The sequence below is a fragment of the Solanum lycopersicum genome, chromosome 11 (genome assembly GCF_036512215.1).
Source record: "Solanum lycopersicum chromosome 11, SLM_r2.1".
In the NCBI taxonomy this organism is placed as follows: domain Eukaryota; kingdom Viridiplantae; phylum Streptophyta; class Magnoliopsida; order Solanales; family Solanaceae; genus Solanum; species Solanum lycopersicum.
Window position 1 is genome coordinate 37,595,235 of NC_090810.1, and position 12,573 is coordinate 37,607,807.

The following is a 12,573-nucleotide window of genomic DNA, read 5'->3' on the forward strand; positions in this document are numbered from 1 at the left end:
TCAATTTTCTTTAACTTTTTCACTCCACTCCTCCCATCTGCACAAGGATTAGCACATACCATATACACTGTGAGGAGTAAAGACACGGGAAAAATGTTATTAAGATGTGTATCTACATCATTTCACTGAACCCTATTTGTAGTTATATTCTACACAATACATAGTAATCCTTTTCCATGAGGGACACTCTATACATAATCATTTTTCATATCTTACACTATATACATTAATATACTAACACACCCTGAAGTCGGTCCATATAAGTCATATTTACCAAGCTTGTTAACGATGTAACTAAAATGAGGACCACTGAGGAACATGACGGAAATATTTGTTAGATGATCATTTGACATCACAATTTTTAAATAGTATCTCCTAAGAGTATTTTTTGTTCACATTTCATTTACATGCAATAATGTACCTTGAAAGGTTTAAAGGTTAGAACCAGAATTTTACGTTATGAAATGAAAAACTTGATCACTATTCAATTCACTGGTCAAATTTGGAGAAAAAGAAGCTTATTTTAATCTTTATCCTCTCATGAAATGCCGGATTTGACGCAATATGAAAGGCTTCTTGATTATTACACATAAGTTCCATCTTTCCGTTTGTATCAAATTCAATTCTCTGAACAACTATTTGACCGAGACTAGCTCGTTGCTAACCATTGTTGGATATTCTATTTTCCCGCTAGATCGAGCAACCCCATTTGTTTCTTATTCTTCCATGACATCAATTTGCCTCTAAGACACAATATCGAGATGTAGAAGATTTATCAGAAGGTGATCTTGCCCAATCAATGTCTGTATATCCAACGATCTGCTCATGACCTTGATCCCCGTAAAGTCCCTTTTCGTGCAGCTCACTTTATATGTCATAGAATGTGGACAACTGCATCCCTTTTACTATTTCAGGGAGAATCTATAAATTGCTTTACAACACTCATGGGAAAAGAAATGTCAATTCAACTTACCTACCGGCTTCTTATATCTTGACTCTCCTGTCCTTGTAAGTGTTTAGCCTTTGGATCCATAGAAGTGTCAATGGATCTATATCCCGTCATTCATGTTTCCTCAAGAAATATGTCTTAAGACATACTTTCGTTTTGAAATAACAATGCCTGATTTGGACAAAATAGTCAGTCAGCTGAGATCTCTAGTCTTGAAGTGTTGAAAGCGATGTTGCTTCAAATTAGTGATACCATCCTGATTATTGTCAGTGATAACAATATCGTCGACATAGACCACCAAATAAATATACAAATTTGGAGCAGAAAGCTAATAAAACATTGAGTGATCAGCATCAAAAGGAGTCATGTCAACTCCCAAATTATTGTACTGAACTTCCCAAACCAGGCTCGAGGATACTGTTTCAGAACATAGAGTGCCCTACACAGTCTACTGAAAAGGCTCATTGACTTTTCCTAAGCAGCCAAACTCGGTGGTTGCTCCATATTAACTTCATTTCCAAGGTGACTGTGGAGATAAACATTCTCAATATCCAACTGATAAAGAGGCCTATGTATAGAAAAAGATAGACATATGCCATTTTAGCCACGGGAGAGAAAGTATCACTGTCATCAAGCCTGGATATCTGAGTTTAGTCCTTGGCATCAAGTTGAGCCTTAAGCCTATCAACTTAACCATTCGGACAAACTTTGACTGCATAAACCCAACAACAACTGACAATAGATTTACGTGAAAGAATTGAAATAAGCTCCCAAGTATCACTCGCATGTCAATCAAACATCTCATCCGTCATAATCTCCCACCATCTAGGATGAGAAAGTGGTTCACCAGTAGATTTAGGGATGGATTATTCATCCTAAATAAAATCATTGTTCGCGACCCATGATTCTATTTTATCATCATCCAATATCAGTGTTCCCTTTAAAAATGAATCGCTCTTTACTTGTATGACAAAGATATCTCGTCTTTTCTCGAAAAGTGATTTTATTGATGGGAATGGAAACAGAGGACAAAGATGATACAAACTACAAAGGCATAAATGGGTGATGATAGACGATGATAACTTCAAAAGGTATAAATGGTGTTAGTATTACGAGTGGATCATATACTTGGATGAAGTCTAGGTTTCCCATATTTCCAGCTTTCACTCTCTTCTTTTTCATCGATGTGTGACCCATAATTGTTTCTGTATAGACCATGAACTAGGTTAAACTCTATTTTGTTCAGCAGTGTTGCTTTCTTCTTTGCATAAATTTCTTTTCCTGTACTTGCAGATATTCTTAGGACAATTCACACTTCAGATGACACTGGTGTTTATGATAAAATTGTAAATGCTGTTTTCAGTGAACACACTTTAAACACGAAAGGCCATAACACAAATCTTGAAAGTTCGAAGGTGGCTAGAAGGGATACCTCGTCTATTCTGTTGACTGATATTCAGACTGAGAGTCGTGATCATGTCATCGAAATTGCGACAGCAGTCTTCAGACGACATTGTGCAAAGCGTTTAGAGATTATACCCGTGCGAATGCTGGGTGAATGTCCAGTGCCAAATAGGTGTCCATTTCACTGTTTTCCTGCTCATTAACTTGGTATAATTTTACCCTTCTTTTTTATATTTTTAATTTTTTGGGTTGACATTTGTTTCTCTCTTTCTCTATTTCTCTCTGCTGGTTCAGTCGAGAAAGGAACTCTGTTAAGCTTTTGACTCATGGAGGAGACATGGTTGAGCTTTGCCATGAACTTCGACTGCCTTTAGTGAAATGGATCATTGCCAATCGGGTACGTCATCAGCTCATTGACAGATTTCATGATTTAATTGTATTCCATATTTATAATTTCTCTTGCTTATGTTCGGTTCTCTTATAATTGGAGCATTTTCTTTCTTTCCTCTCTTTTTCATGAAGTCTCATACTTTTGGAAGCGAAGTAGACATATAGGTGAAATCATCTAGTCGGGATCAAGGTTTAGTTATTGTTGGTACACTTACACAGTTATTTATTTAGTTATTCTTTGAATAAGTGAAAGTTATTAATATGCCCTACATGTTCCCTTGGTTAACAATAAGTGGTACAGATCTTGAACTCTTATCGTCATACCGGTGCCAAGTGAAAAAACCTCAGTTTCTGATGGAGGGAGTTCATCTTTCTGATATGAAACTTTTATAGTTTCCATCATCTTGTTCATATTGGACATTCAAATTTATAAAGAATCATGGAAATTTTTAGAATATCTTTTGTGGTTAAAGTTAAGCATCTACTGACATTTTAAATATTCATCCTCCTCAGAGATCATTCTTTAAACGCTACGAAATAGCATACGTATACAGGAGAGCAATTGGTCATTCACCCCCAAACCGGTATCTGCAGGTTTTTAACTTCGTTCAGCAGTTTCCTTTGACTGAAAAGAAAAATGATGATATTTTAGCTCATAAATTTTATAGTTAGTTATTAACTTACCTGTAGGGGGATTTTGATATTATTGGAGGGGAAACGGCTCTAACTGAAGCAGAGATAATTAAGGTAAGACACTCATCTTAGCATTTGTGTTGTTAGTCTCAATCTTGTGAAAAATGACCAATTTCTCCATACTCATTCATTTCCAAAGTCTCAGAAGATTCATTTTTTCTGATGACAAAGAATCCCAATTTCCTAACCAGAGATGGTGTAAAGATATTTCCTACATTTTTCATGGTTGACATTACTATGTTGAGTCACTTAATGAGTTAATGCTTTGTCACTAAGACCCTTCTTTCCCTGATCTGCCCTTGTCTTGCACTTCATTCTAGCTAGCATTGTAATACAAGTACATTCAGTATTCTACTTAGTTTCCTTTTAATCACAGGCCACGATGGACATTATCCTTCATTACTTTCAATCTGAATCATGTGATATTCATTTGAATCATGCGGATCTTTTGGATGCAATTTGGACTTGGGCCGGAATCAGACCAGAGCACAGACAAAAAGTTGCAGAGGTATCGATCGAAATGCCATGTCGAGTGGCCTAGCTTATTGTGTCTCTGAACTCACTTTGGAGCATGTATTGATCTCTTGTTCCCATTTTGAAGCTTCTTTCCCTTTTGGGTTCTTTGCGCCCTCAATCTTCTGAAAGAAAGACGAAATGGGTGGTCATCAGGCGACAACTTCGACAGGTCTGAGTTAAGTTTCTTAATGTGAACTTACAAGTGGTTAATTTTGTCATAGAGCACTGTTTTTTTATACGATGCTGGAATTCTTGTTGCTTCGGTTAAAATTGGAACTATATAACTTAACATGGTTTGTAGTACATAAAGACATTGGGTCTGTCTTTCGCCCACCTACCCTCAACATATTTTTAGGTGCTTGGTCCTAAGAAAGAATCAGCCTGCTCTTATGAGCTGGGTTGAGGACCTATAGTAAAAGACATTCTTTTTTATACATTAAGTAGATATAAAGAACCCTAAAGATACATTATTATTATCAAGAGCAAAAAGTGCAAAAAAGCTCTCCGGTTCATCTTTACGAGCAAAGCGCAAGTAAAGCGTTCTTTCATGATTAAAGACACAAAGGGAGAATAAATACAAATATATATGTTTGGTGCAAGACTAATAATTATAAGCAAGAATAAATATATGAACAATGAAGTTGAAAGAAAATACGATAGTGTAATATAAATTGTTTAGTGTTGTCTCTTCAGATGATCCTTATTGGCTAGGATAAAGTATGCTTTAGAACCTTGATGACAATAGTGAAGCGCACATCAAGTGAGGCGATGCACTCAACACGCGTTGATCCTTCATTTAGGGCTTAAGCACGTCTTTGACAACATTATTAATTGTCACAACCTTACCTATTGGGCCGTGCAAGCACCTACTATAACACCTAGATAGGAGAACCCTCAACCCTCAAAATGATCATGGCATACGGAAAAATAAATAAAACATAATCTAAACAACCTATTTATATATATTGAAATACTCACAATTCGTCAAATTAAAATACCTTTGTAAAGAAAATACACAGATCCATCCCCTAAGGAACTAGTCTAAACAGGTACAAGAGCTTCTAAAGAGTACAATTTATGAAAGAAATAAGACAACTCTCCCATAAGAAAGGAAGAGTAGAAATTGATGGAGATCTTCGTCTTCACCTACGAAACATCATTGAACCCTACAACCAAACTATGTCAAGTGGCATAACAAGAGTTGTATTATAGTATAAAGATGTATTGGTAGGCATCATCGGTTGACCCGAACTTACCACATTATATAATGCAAATGATCATGAAACATGAAACTTATATTTAACTGCAACCCTGAGCCACCCATTTACCATTCTTAATACGATAACATTTCTTGGAACTCGTACATTCTATCTCAAGTCATCTCACCTACTTCTGCTACCAACTCCACCATGGCACCACTAGGCCACTCTAAGGCTTCCCTAGCCTACCTTTATGCCACCCTAAGGCTTCCCAAGCTTACATAATATGCCATCCTCATATCATATCATAACCTAACCCTTTTATCACATAGAGATTTCCTGAACCAGGACCATGACCAACTATGTTAACCAACCTATTAATCTCCCTCAAGTTCTCATGCCAACACCCTGACCTTTGACCCATTCTAGTTAACGACATGCAAGACTTTTTAGCAAACCACATTGAGCAAATCCCCCTTATCAGATGCATTCTAAACACTAAACGACCATATCCAGTCCCAACATTTAAAATATGCACTAGACCCTCGATTATCAGCCTAACCTAGCAACCACAATTTAGGAAAATAAATAACCTACAATTATAATCACAAGCATAACATAGCCTAGACTCGCGGTCCTCACCTAGAATTAACTTTCACGGGCCTCACATGATCAAACACAAACCCATACTTGAGCCCAAGTCACCTTTCAAGTACTCGGACCACTCAGGGATCCTTAAGACATCATCTATAGTGTTTAACATGCAATTCCGGTCTATGCAAGAACCACCCCAACATTTAAACACAATCCTAGCTACTCATGGACGAACATGCATTGATCACGTTATGAAAAGGTAAACTCCGTTCACTCATGGAACCAACATGTAAATTTTGTGCTCTCATGGAACCCCCACACAATTTGTTAGTGTACCAACACTGTACCCGAGCTAACAAATGTAGGTATTCATATTAGGCGTGGTATCCGAGCCAACCGTTAGTATTCTTGTACTCGCTTGGTACCCGAGCAAACCAACAATCACAAACAAGATGCACAATCACAATGAACAACACTTGAAACTATAAGTAAAGTAAGCAGGTTCATTGTATGAGATTATCAACATGGTGCCATTTCATATCCTTATATTTTCCCCAATATGTATTGCACAAGTGATACTATAAAGGAGTAGACATACATACATAAATAAATTGGAAAACATACAACCATCACCTACCGAGAGGTAACCTCTAGCTGATTCTGATAATTCTAAACTTGCCCTCAATTCCATTCCCATACAACACCCAGTCATACATACCATAGAACAACCACCGTCTTAGCTAACAATCACTATCAGCCTAACCACCTTAGCTGCTAACCTAACTGCCCAGACATCATGCCCGAAGGCCTATCCATGCAACCTCCGAAAATCCACAAGATATAATGTAGTAAGAACAAGTCTAGTTACTTAGTTAAAGAAAATCTAGCCTACTTGCTCGCCAAGCATTAGTGATAAACGAAGCCTATGAGCTTTCGACCCCCCATGAGAGAAAACTGTGACGAGCAAGGATCAGAATTCCTTGCGTTTTCACTTCCCTTGTGTTGTAATCTCTCCCCTCCGTTGCTCCCATGCCCCGGGTGCCTTAGGAGGGTTTTTCGAGCAACCCTCATCTATTTTCTCCCTTCCAAATGTTGGAGGAAAATAAAAGAAGTCGTGTAACTAGGGTTTGATTTCCCTTCAGCCCGTTGTAGCGGCCATGCATACGCTACAGGGGGAGGCTTCCAGCTATGATGGACAAACATCAGCTCGGTCAATTTAAATAAGCCAGTTTCTTTGTGTGTTCAAATTTTTAAATTTGGCACGGTATTTCCAGAATTTTGGGATTCCGCACGAGATGCCCTTGAGCAATGGTGGATCGGATTGTTAGAGTAATTTAGCACCAGAAGAGGGAAGGGTGCATCGGGAGAGGAACAGAGAAATGATATCAAACAATAATATATATATATATATATATATATATATATATACATACATATATATATATATATATATATAGAGAGAGAGAGAGAGAGAGAGAGAGAGATCATAAGGTATTAGTCATGAAGTAAAGTGTTATTCAAGTAAATATTTTCCAAAGAAATTACATTCCTTATTCATAGGATTATGAATTGGATAGACTATTAAAACTTCAAAATCCTGTCACTAATTTAAGGAAAAATTACATAAATCTTTGTTCTCTAGTGAATGAGCAAGTTCCCGGGGATTTTATACGCGCTGGAATTTTATTTGGATCTTTGATTGGAACATTGGTCCCCAATCTTTGTATTTTCAGGAACTTAATCTTGCAGAAACTGCTGTAAATAGATTACAAACTGTGGGATTGAGGTTCTGTGGAGTTGCAGACCAGGCTCTTCCTCGTTTAAGGGGAGCTCTTCCTCCTGGTACATTGTCGTTCATTGCTGTGTTTACCACTTCTTTTAGTTTTATGAGGAAACTTATTTTTGGGGTAACTAATGCAGATAAAACCACCCGCAAGGCGCTTGAAGATTTGTCAGAACTTTTTAACTATTTACGAGTTTGGAGACTTGATCAACATGTTTATGTAGATGCCCTTATGCCACCAACTGAGAGTTACAACAGGAACTTGTTTTTCCAGGTATCTGTCCCTTCTTTGTTTCTAGGACTTTCTGTTTCCCAGTCATCTTTAGCTTATTAAGTTAAACGGTCAAACCCCAACCTGCAACTAGAAAAGAGGGAAGACGAGTAACGATGACTATTTTCTGTGTTCAGAGATTTGTATTTGATCCTACATTCTATGCCTGTATTTTCTATGGAAAAAGGAGGATATGGACATCAGGCCTTGCTTTTTACATTAGGAATTTCTAAGTGAATACTGAAGATGTAATGATAATTTGTATCGGTCATGCATATCTGTGCCCACAGAGAGTGGTGCATTTCATGAGTCGCGCTTATATGTTCCCACAGAGGAGGTTGGTGAAGATAGTCTCTGGCCCTTTTTAGGTTTTTCTTTTGGCGGTGGGTTATGTAGGGCTATAGTTAAACGTGAGTCAGTTGGAACACCGGGGAAGTTGAGCTATCCTTTTATTGGGACAATCCATAATTGCATATATAAGCGGAATAGTTAATGCTGCGGTATGCTAGTTCTTTGATTTTAGTCGTTGAACTGAACTTGATGTTTTTTTTTAAAATTATGTCTTTGTTGAAGTAAGAGTAGACGAATTCAAAAGCATCACGGAGATGCAACAAAAGATTTCAGGGGAAGAAAATGTTTCTGCTAATGTACAAATGGTAGTCTATAACTAAGGAGCTGACACATATAGGGGCCTGGCTTTGCCAGCTAAATAAATTAAGCAAGCACTTAGCTTTCAGAACATGAACAGGTGTTGGATTCCCATCAAAACACCTACAACTCCTCTCATTCCAGATGCACCAAAAAATAGAAGCAGGCACCATTAACCATGTATTTTGATGGATCTACCAACTCTAATGGACTCCAACTTTCATATGCGTCTTTGATACTGAATGGCATGACCCAGGCTAGACAAAGTAGAGAGGAACATGGGCTACATACCTGCTGCAACTGCACAATGTAGTAGGAGGTGTGTTAACACTTTTCAACTCTGTTTGACACATGTAACACTTGTTGACTGTCTGGATGTTTCTCGTACTAAAATTATCTTGACTGAAACATGCTTCATACAATGCTATTCAGCTATAGCATATCACTTTAGTAGGTAATTTAGTTCTCCATATAAGTTCCTTCTCTTCTTTCTTTTTCCAAGTCACGATCAGAATGAAGCTTCCTATGCCAACTTTCTATCAACTTCTTGTTGGAGCGTAGATGAGAATAACATTTCTTCACACTGAAGCTCTCCCTATCTGAACCATACCACAGTAACTTACCCCCTATGAAAGTCATTGGCTGCAATTGTGTGTCTTCTGCGATATATAAAGTCAACTCTTGTTAAAGGACTACTCTTCCAGAATCTAGGCCATGAGCATATCAGTGGACATATAGATGCTGATTAGGTGGGATCACCCTTTGATAAGACGTTCTACATCCAGATATTTTGTTTTAGTAGGGAGTAACTTGGTGTCATGGAAGAGTAAGAAACAAAGTGTGGTTGCTCGATCTAGTTTAGAAGCAGAATATGGAGCAATGGCTATAGCAACTTGTGAGCTAGTTTGGATCAAACAGGTGCTGAGAGAACTAAAATTTGGAGAAATTGATCAAGTGGAACTTGTGTCTTATAATCAAGATATATTCGTATCACATCAGATCCAGTGTTCCATGAGAGGACTAAGCACATTGAGATTGATTGACACGTTATCTAAGAAAAGATACTCGGAGATATTGTTTCAAAATTTGTGAAGTCAAGTGATCTACTTCACATATCTTCACCAAGTCCCTCACCGGTCCTCAAATTAATTACATTTGTAACAAGCTCGGTACATATGACTTGTATGCATCTGCTTGAGGGGGAGTGCTAGAATAGGAATAGGAACAAGAATAATATATACAATCCCACTTAGATTAGGAGTAGGAATAAGAATAGTACATCGAATCCTAATTGGTAAATTATTGTATTATCTATAAATAGGGTATGTGTAATAATGTAGATGCTCTATTCAATAATATTTTTCTCCTATATTTCCCACACACGTGTTTGGCTAATGGAAAATAAACAAGCCCCCACACGAGGGGCGTATTGGAGATATAATTAAGTATATAACAATGTGCTCTGTCTAACAACTTGAGTGAATCCTAGCTAATTAAGGAAAGACTATCAACAATAAAAGGAAATATTCTGTTCCTATAGTTACGCTTGGAAAAGAAAATAATAAGATCTACAATCATGCCTATTAATCAACACAATCAGCATTTTGGTACCTTTGATAAAGCCTCTTATAACTGTATAAATACTTGTATTTCTGACACAATGGTTCACAAGCTCTTCCGTTGAATTGCAAAGTGCAAATATGTTATAGCAATTCTATGAATTTCAAATTTTCGCGAAGCTTTATCTACATGTATGAAGCCCTCCCAGAAAACAAAAAAATCACTGAGCTCCTTGCAACGTTTTATTTGTGTAGATATATTTAAGAAAAGATGACAATCCTGGATCACTAATGGAAGGAACATTGCTTGCAGTAGGTGGTCGATATGACTACCTGCTCCACCAAAGTGGAGATTTGGAATATGTAAGTTTGCTTCTGGAAAGTTTTGTCTCAGCATTTTTTTTCTTAACACCTTATACAACACATGATTCATATGTATACTTCTTTCTTTTTTTCTTTTTTGATAAGGTAAACTCCTCTGTTTATTTCTCTAGGCTGGACTTATGTTCTGCCATAATAGGGGGCGCAGAGAAAATTCTTTTCCCTTTTTATTGGACAAGATGTTGCATGTCTGCATATATTAGTACATACTGTACTTTGGTATGACAGGATCATCATTTTTGGCTCTTTCCCAAGGGTTAAATCGGAATCCTTGGGCAGTTGTTGTTGTCTCTCTTTTCTGCTCTGGGTACACAACGACTGGGGTAGAATTAATTGCCTGCTACTTCTAATTATTTTAGAAAGTGATGCAGGTACCTTCGTAATCACGAACTGGCACCCTGTCTTGTTATCGGTTAATTTCTTTCTAAAATAGGGACTATCCTTAGGTTCAGAGCGTTTTTTTTTAAACTGGTAACCTTGTATTCCTCAGCATTAAGGGCTATGCTGGCCACCTCCAAAAGTGTTGTTTACATAGAAAGACCAACAAAAAACAGGACTACTTACAAAGCTCCTATGAAATCCACTAGTTGAATTTCTTCTTCTATGTTCATTTCTTTACACCAAAAACCTAGAGTGGTAATTACTTTCCACTTAATCTTCTCTATTGTGCATTCTTTCCCTACAAAAATTCTCTGATTTCTCTCCTTCCAAATGCTCCACCAGATAAAAGCAGGTACGGTTCTCCACCACCTCCTCTGGCTTTTACTACCTCCCCTTCTGACCCAACAACTTAGTAGGTCTGTTGTATGTTCTGGCATAATCCAATTTAGACTCATTATATTGGTAAATAGAGCCCATACTTGTGTTGTTACTTTGCAGTGGAGAAACATATGATTGTTGGTTTCTAGGGCCTCTTTACAAAGATAACATCTTGAGGCAATAATTTTTTCCCTCTTTTGAAGTTTATCATGTGTCAGCCAAGCTCTCCTAGTTACCAACCACTTGAAACACTTCACCTTAGTAGGGGCTACACTCTTCCATATAGCACTCCATGGCCCTGATTTCTTCCCCGCAATTGTGGCTAGATCCCTTTATACATTCTGTTCACAAAGAATTGACCGTCAGTATGATGCCTCCATAACAATTTATTTCCAGATTTCTGCCAGGAAAATCTCCAATCAAAGCTAGCTTATTCGTTACCCACTCTATTTCCAATCATCAAGAAATCTCCTAAAGAGCAAATTCCATCCTTGTGGGGACCAAACCTCTTGTATTTTGCTGTCAGGATTCAGGCAAATGGAAAACAACCCAGGGAATAAATTTTCCAAGGACCCTTGACCAGTCCAGTCTTCCTTCCAGAACAGAGCCTTATTTCCTCGACCAACCTTTATCATTACATTGTCTCTAAAAGCCAGCCATAGGTTTCTTATAGTCCTCCATACTCCCACTCCATACGTTTTTGTCACTTCCTTTGAACACCATTGATCTTCCTGACCATACTTGTGTTGAATGAGTTCCTTCCATAGAGCTTGATCTTCCAATTGTATCTCCACAACCATTTGGTGAGTAAGCTGTTGTTGTGTACCTTTAGGTTTCTTACTCCCAATCCATCATATCCTTTGCACTGTTGAACCACCATCCATTTAACTAAGTTGTAGTTCTTCTCAATCTTGTTACCTTGCCAAAGGAAGTTTCTCCTCAATGAGTCTATAGCTTTGACTACCTTGCCGGGAATCGGAAAAAGTGACATTTTTTTGGCAAAGAGTCTAAAACAGAACTAATCAAAGTGACTCTTCCCCCAAGGATGAGATTTCCAAAGTGCCAGTCTCCCCTCAGATTTTTCTAGTACATCATCCCAGATGCTAACTGCTTTATGCTTAGCACCCAATGGCATACCTATATAAACGGTAGGCAGCCTCTCTATCTTGCACTTCAATATATTAGCCAAAGCTTGAATCTGTTGGACCTCTTTAATAGGAAAAATGCTACTTCCTCCTATTCACCTTAAGTCCAGACCATGCCTAAAAAATTATCAGAATAATTCTGATGTGACAGATTTGTTCCTGCTCTGCTTCACAAAAAATTATTGTGTCATCCGCATACAGTAAATGAGTCATATCCATCACCTCATTACTCCTGTTTTTGATTCTGAAACCCGTAATCCAGTTGTTTAGAGAAGCTCTCCT

General features: G+C 37.7%; 1 protein-coding gene across 3 annotated transcripts in view; it reads left to right on the forward strand.

The window, feature by feature from the left end:
- The window catches only part of LOC101246209 (eIF-2-alpha kinase GCN2), a 65,785-nt gene that overhangs the window by 39,609 nt on the left and 13,603 nt on the right, over positions 1–12,573 (forward strand). For all 3 annotated transcript variants that reach the window (XM_010314791.4, XM_010314790.4, XM_026028105.2), the window contains exons 17-25: positions 2,243–2,525; positions 2,648–2,750; positions 3,257–3,337; positions 3,434–3,490; positions 3,813–3,944; positions 4,038–4,121; positions 7,479–7,587; positions 7,666–7,802; positions 10,262–10,369. In XM_010314791.4, coding sequence (XP_010313093.2) covers positions 2,243–2,525; positions 2,648–2,750; positions 3,257–3,337; positions 3,434–3,490; positions 3,813–3,944; positions 4,038–4,121; positions 7,479–7,587; positions 7,666–7,802; positions 10,262–10,369 — 1,094 coding nt within the window. The remainder of the gene's footprint in view (positions 1–2,242; positions 2,526–2,647; positions 2,751–3,256; positions 3,338–3,433; positions 3,491–3,812; positions 3,945–4,037; positions 4,122–7,478; positions 7,588–7,665; positions 7,803–10,261; positions 10,370–12,573) is intronic.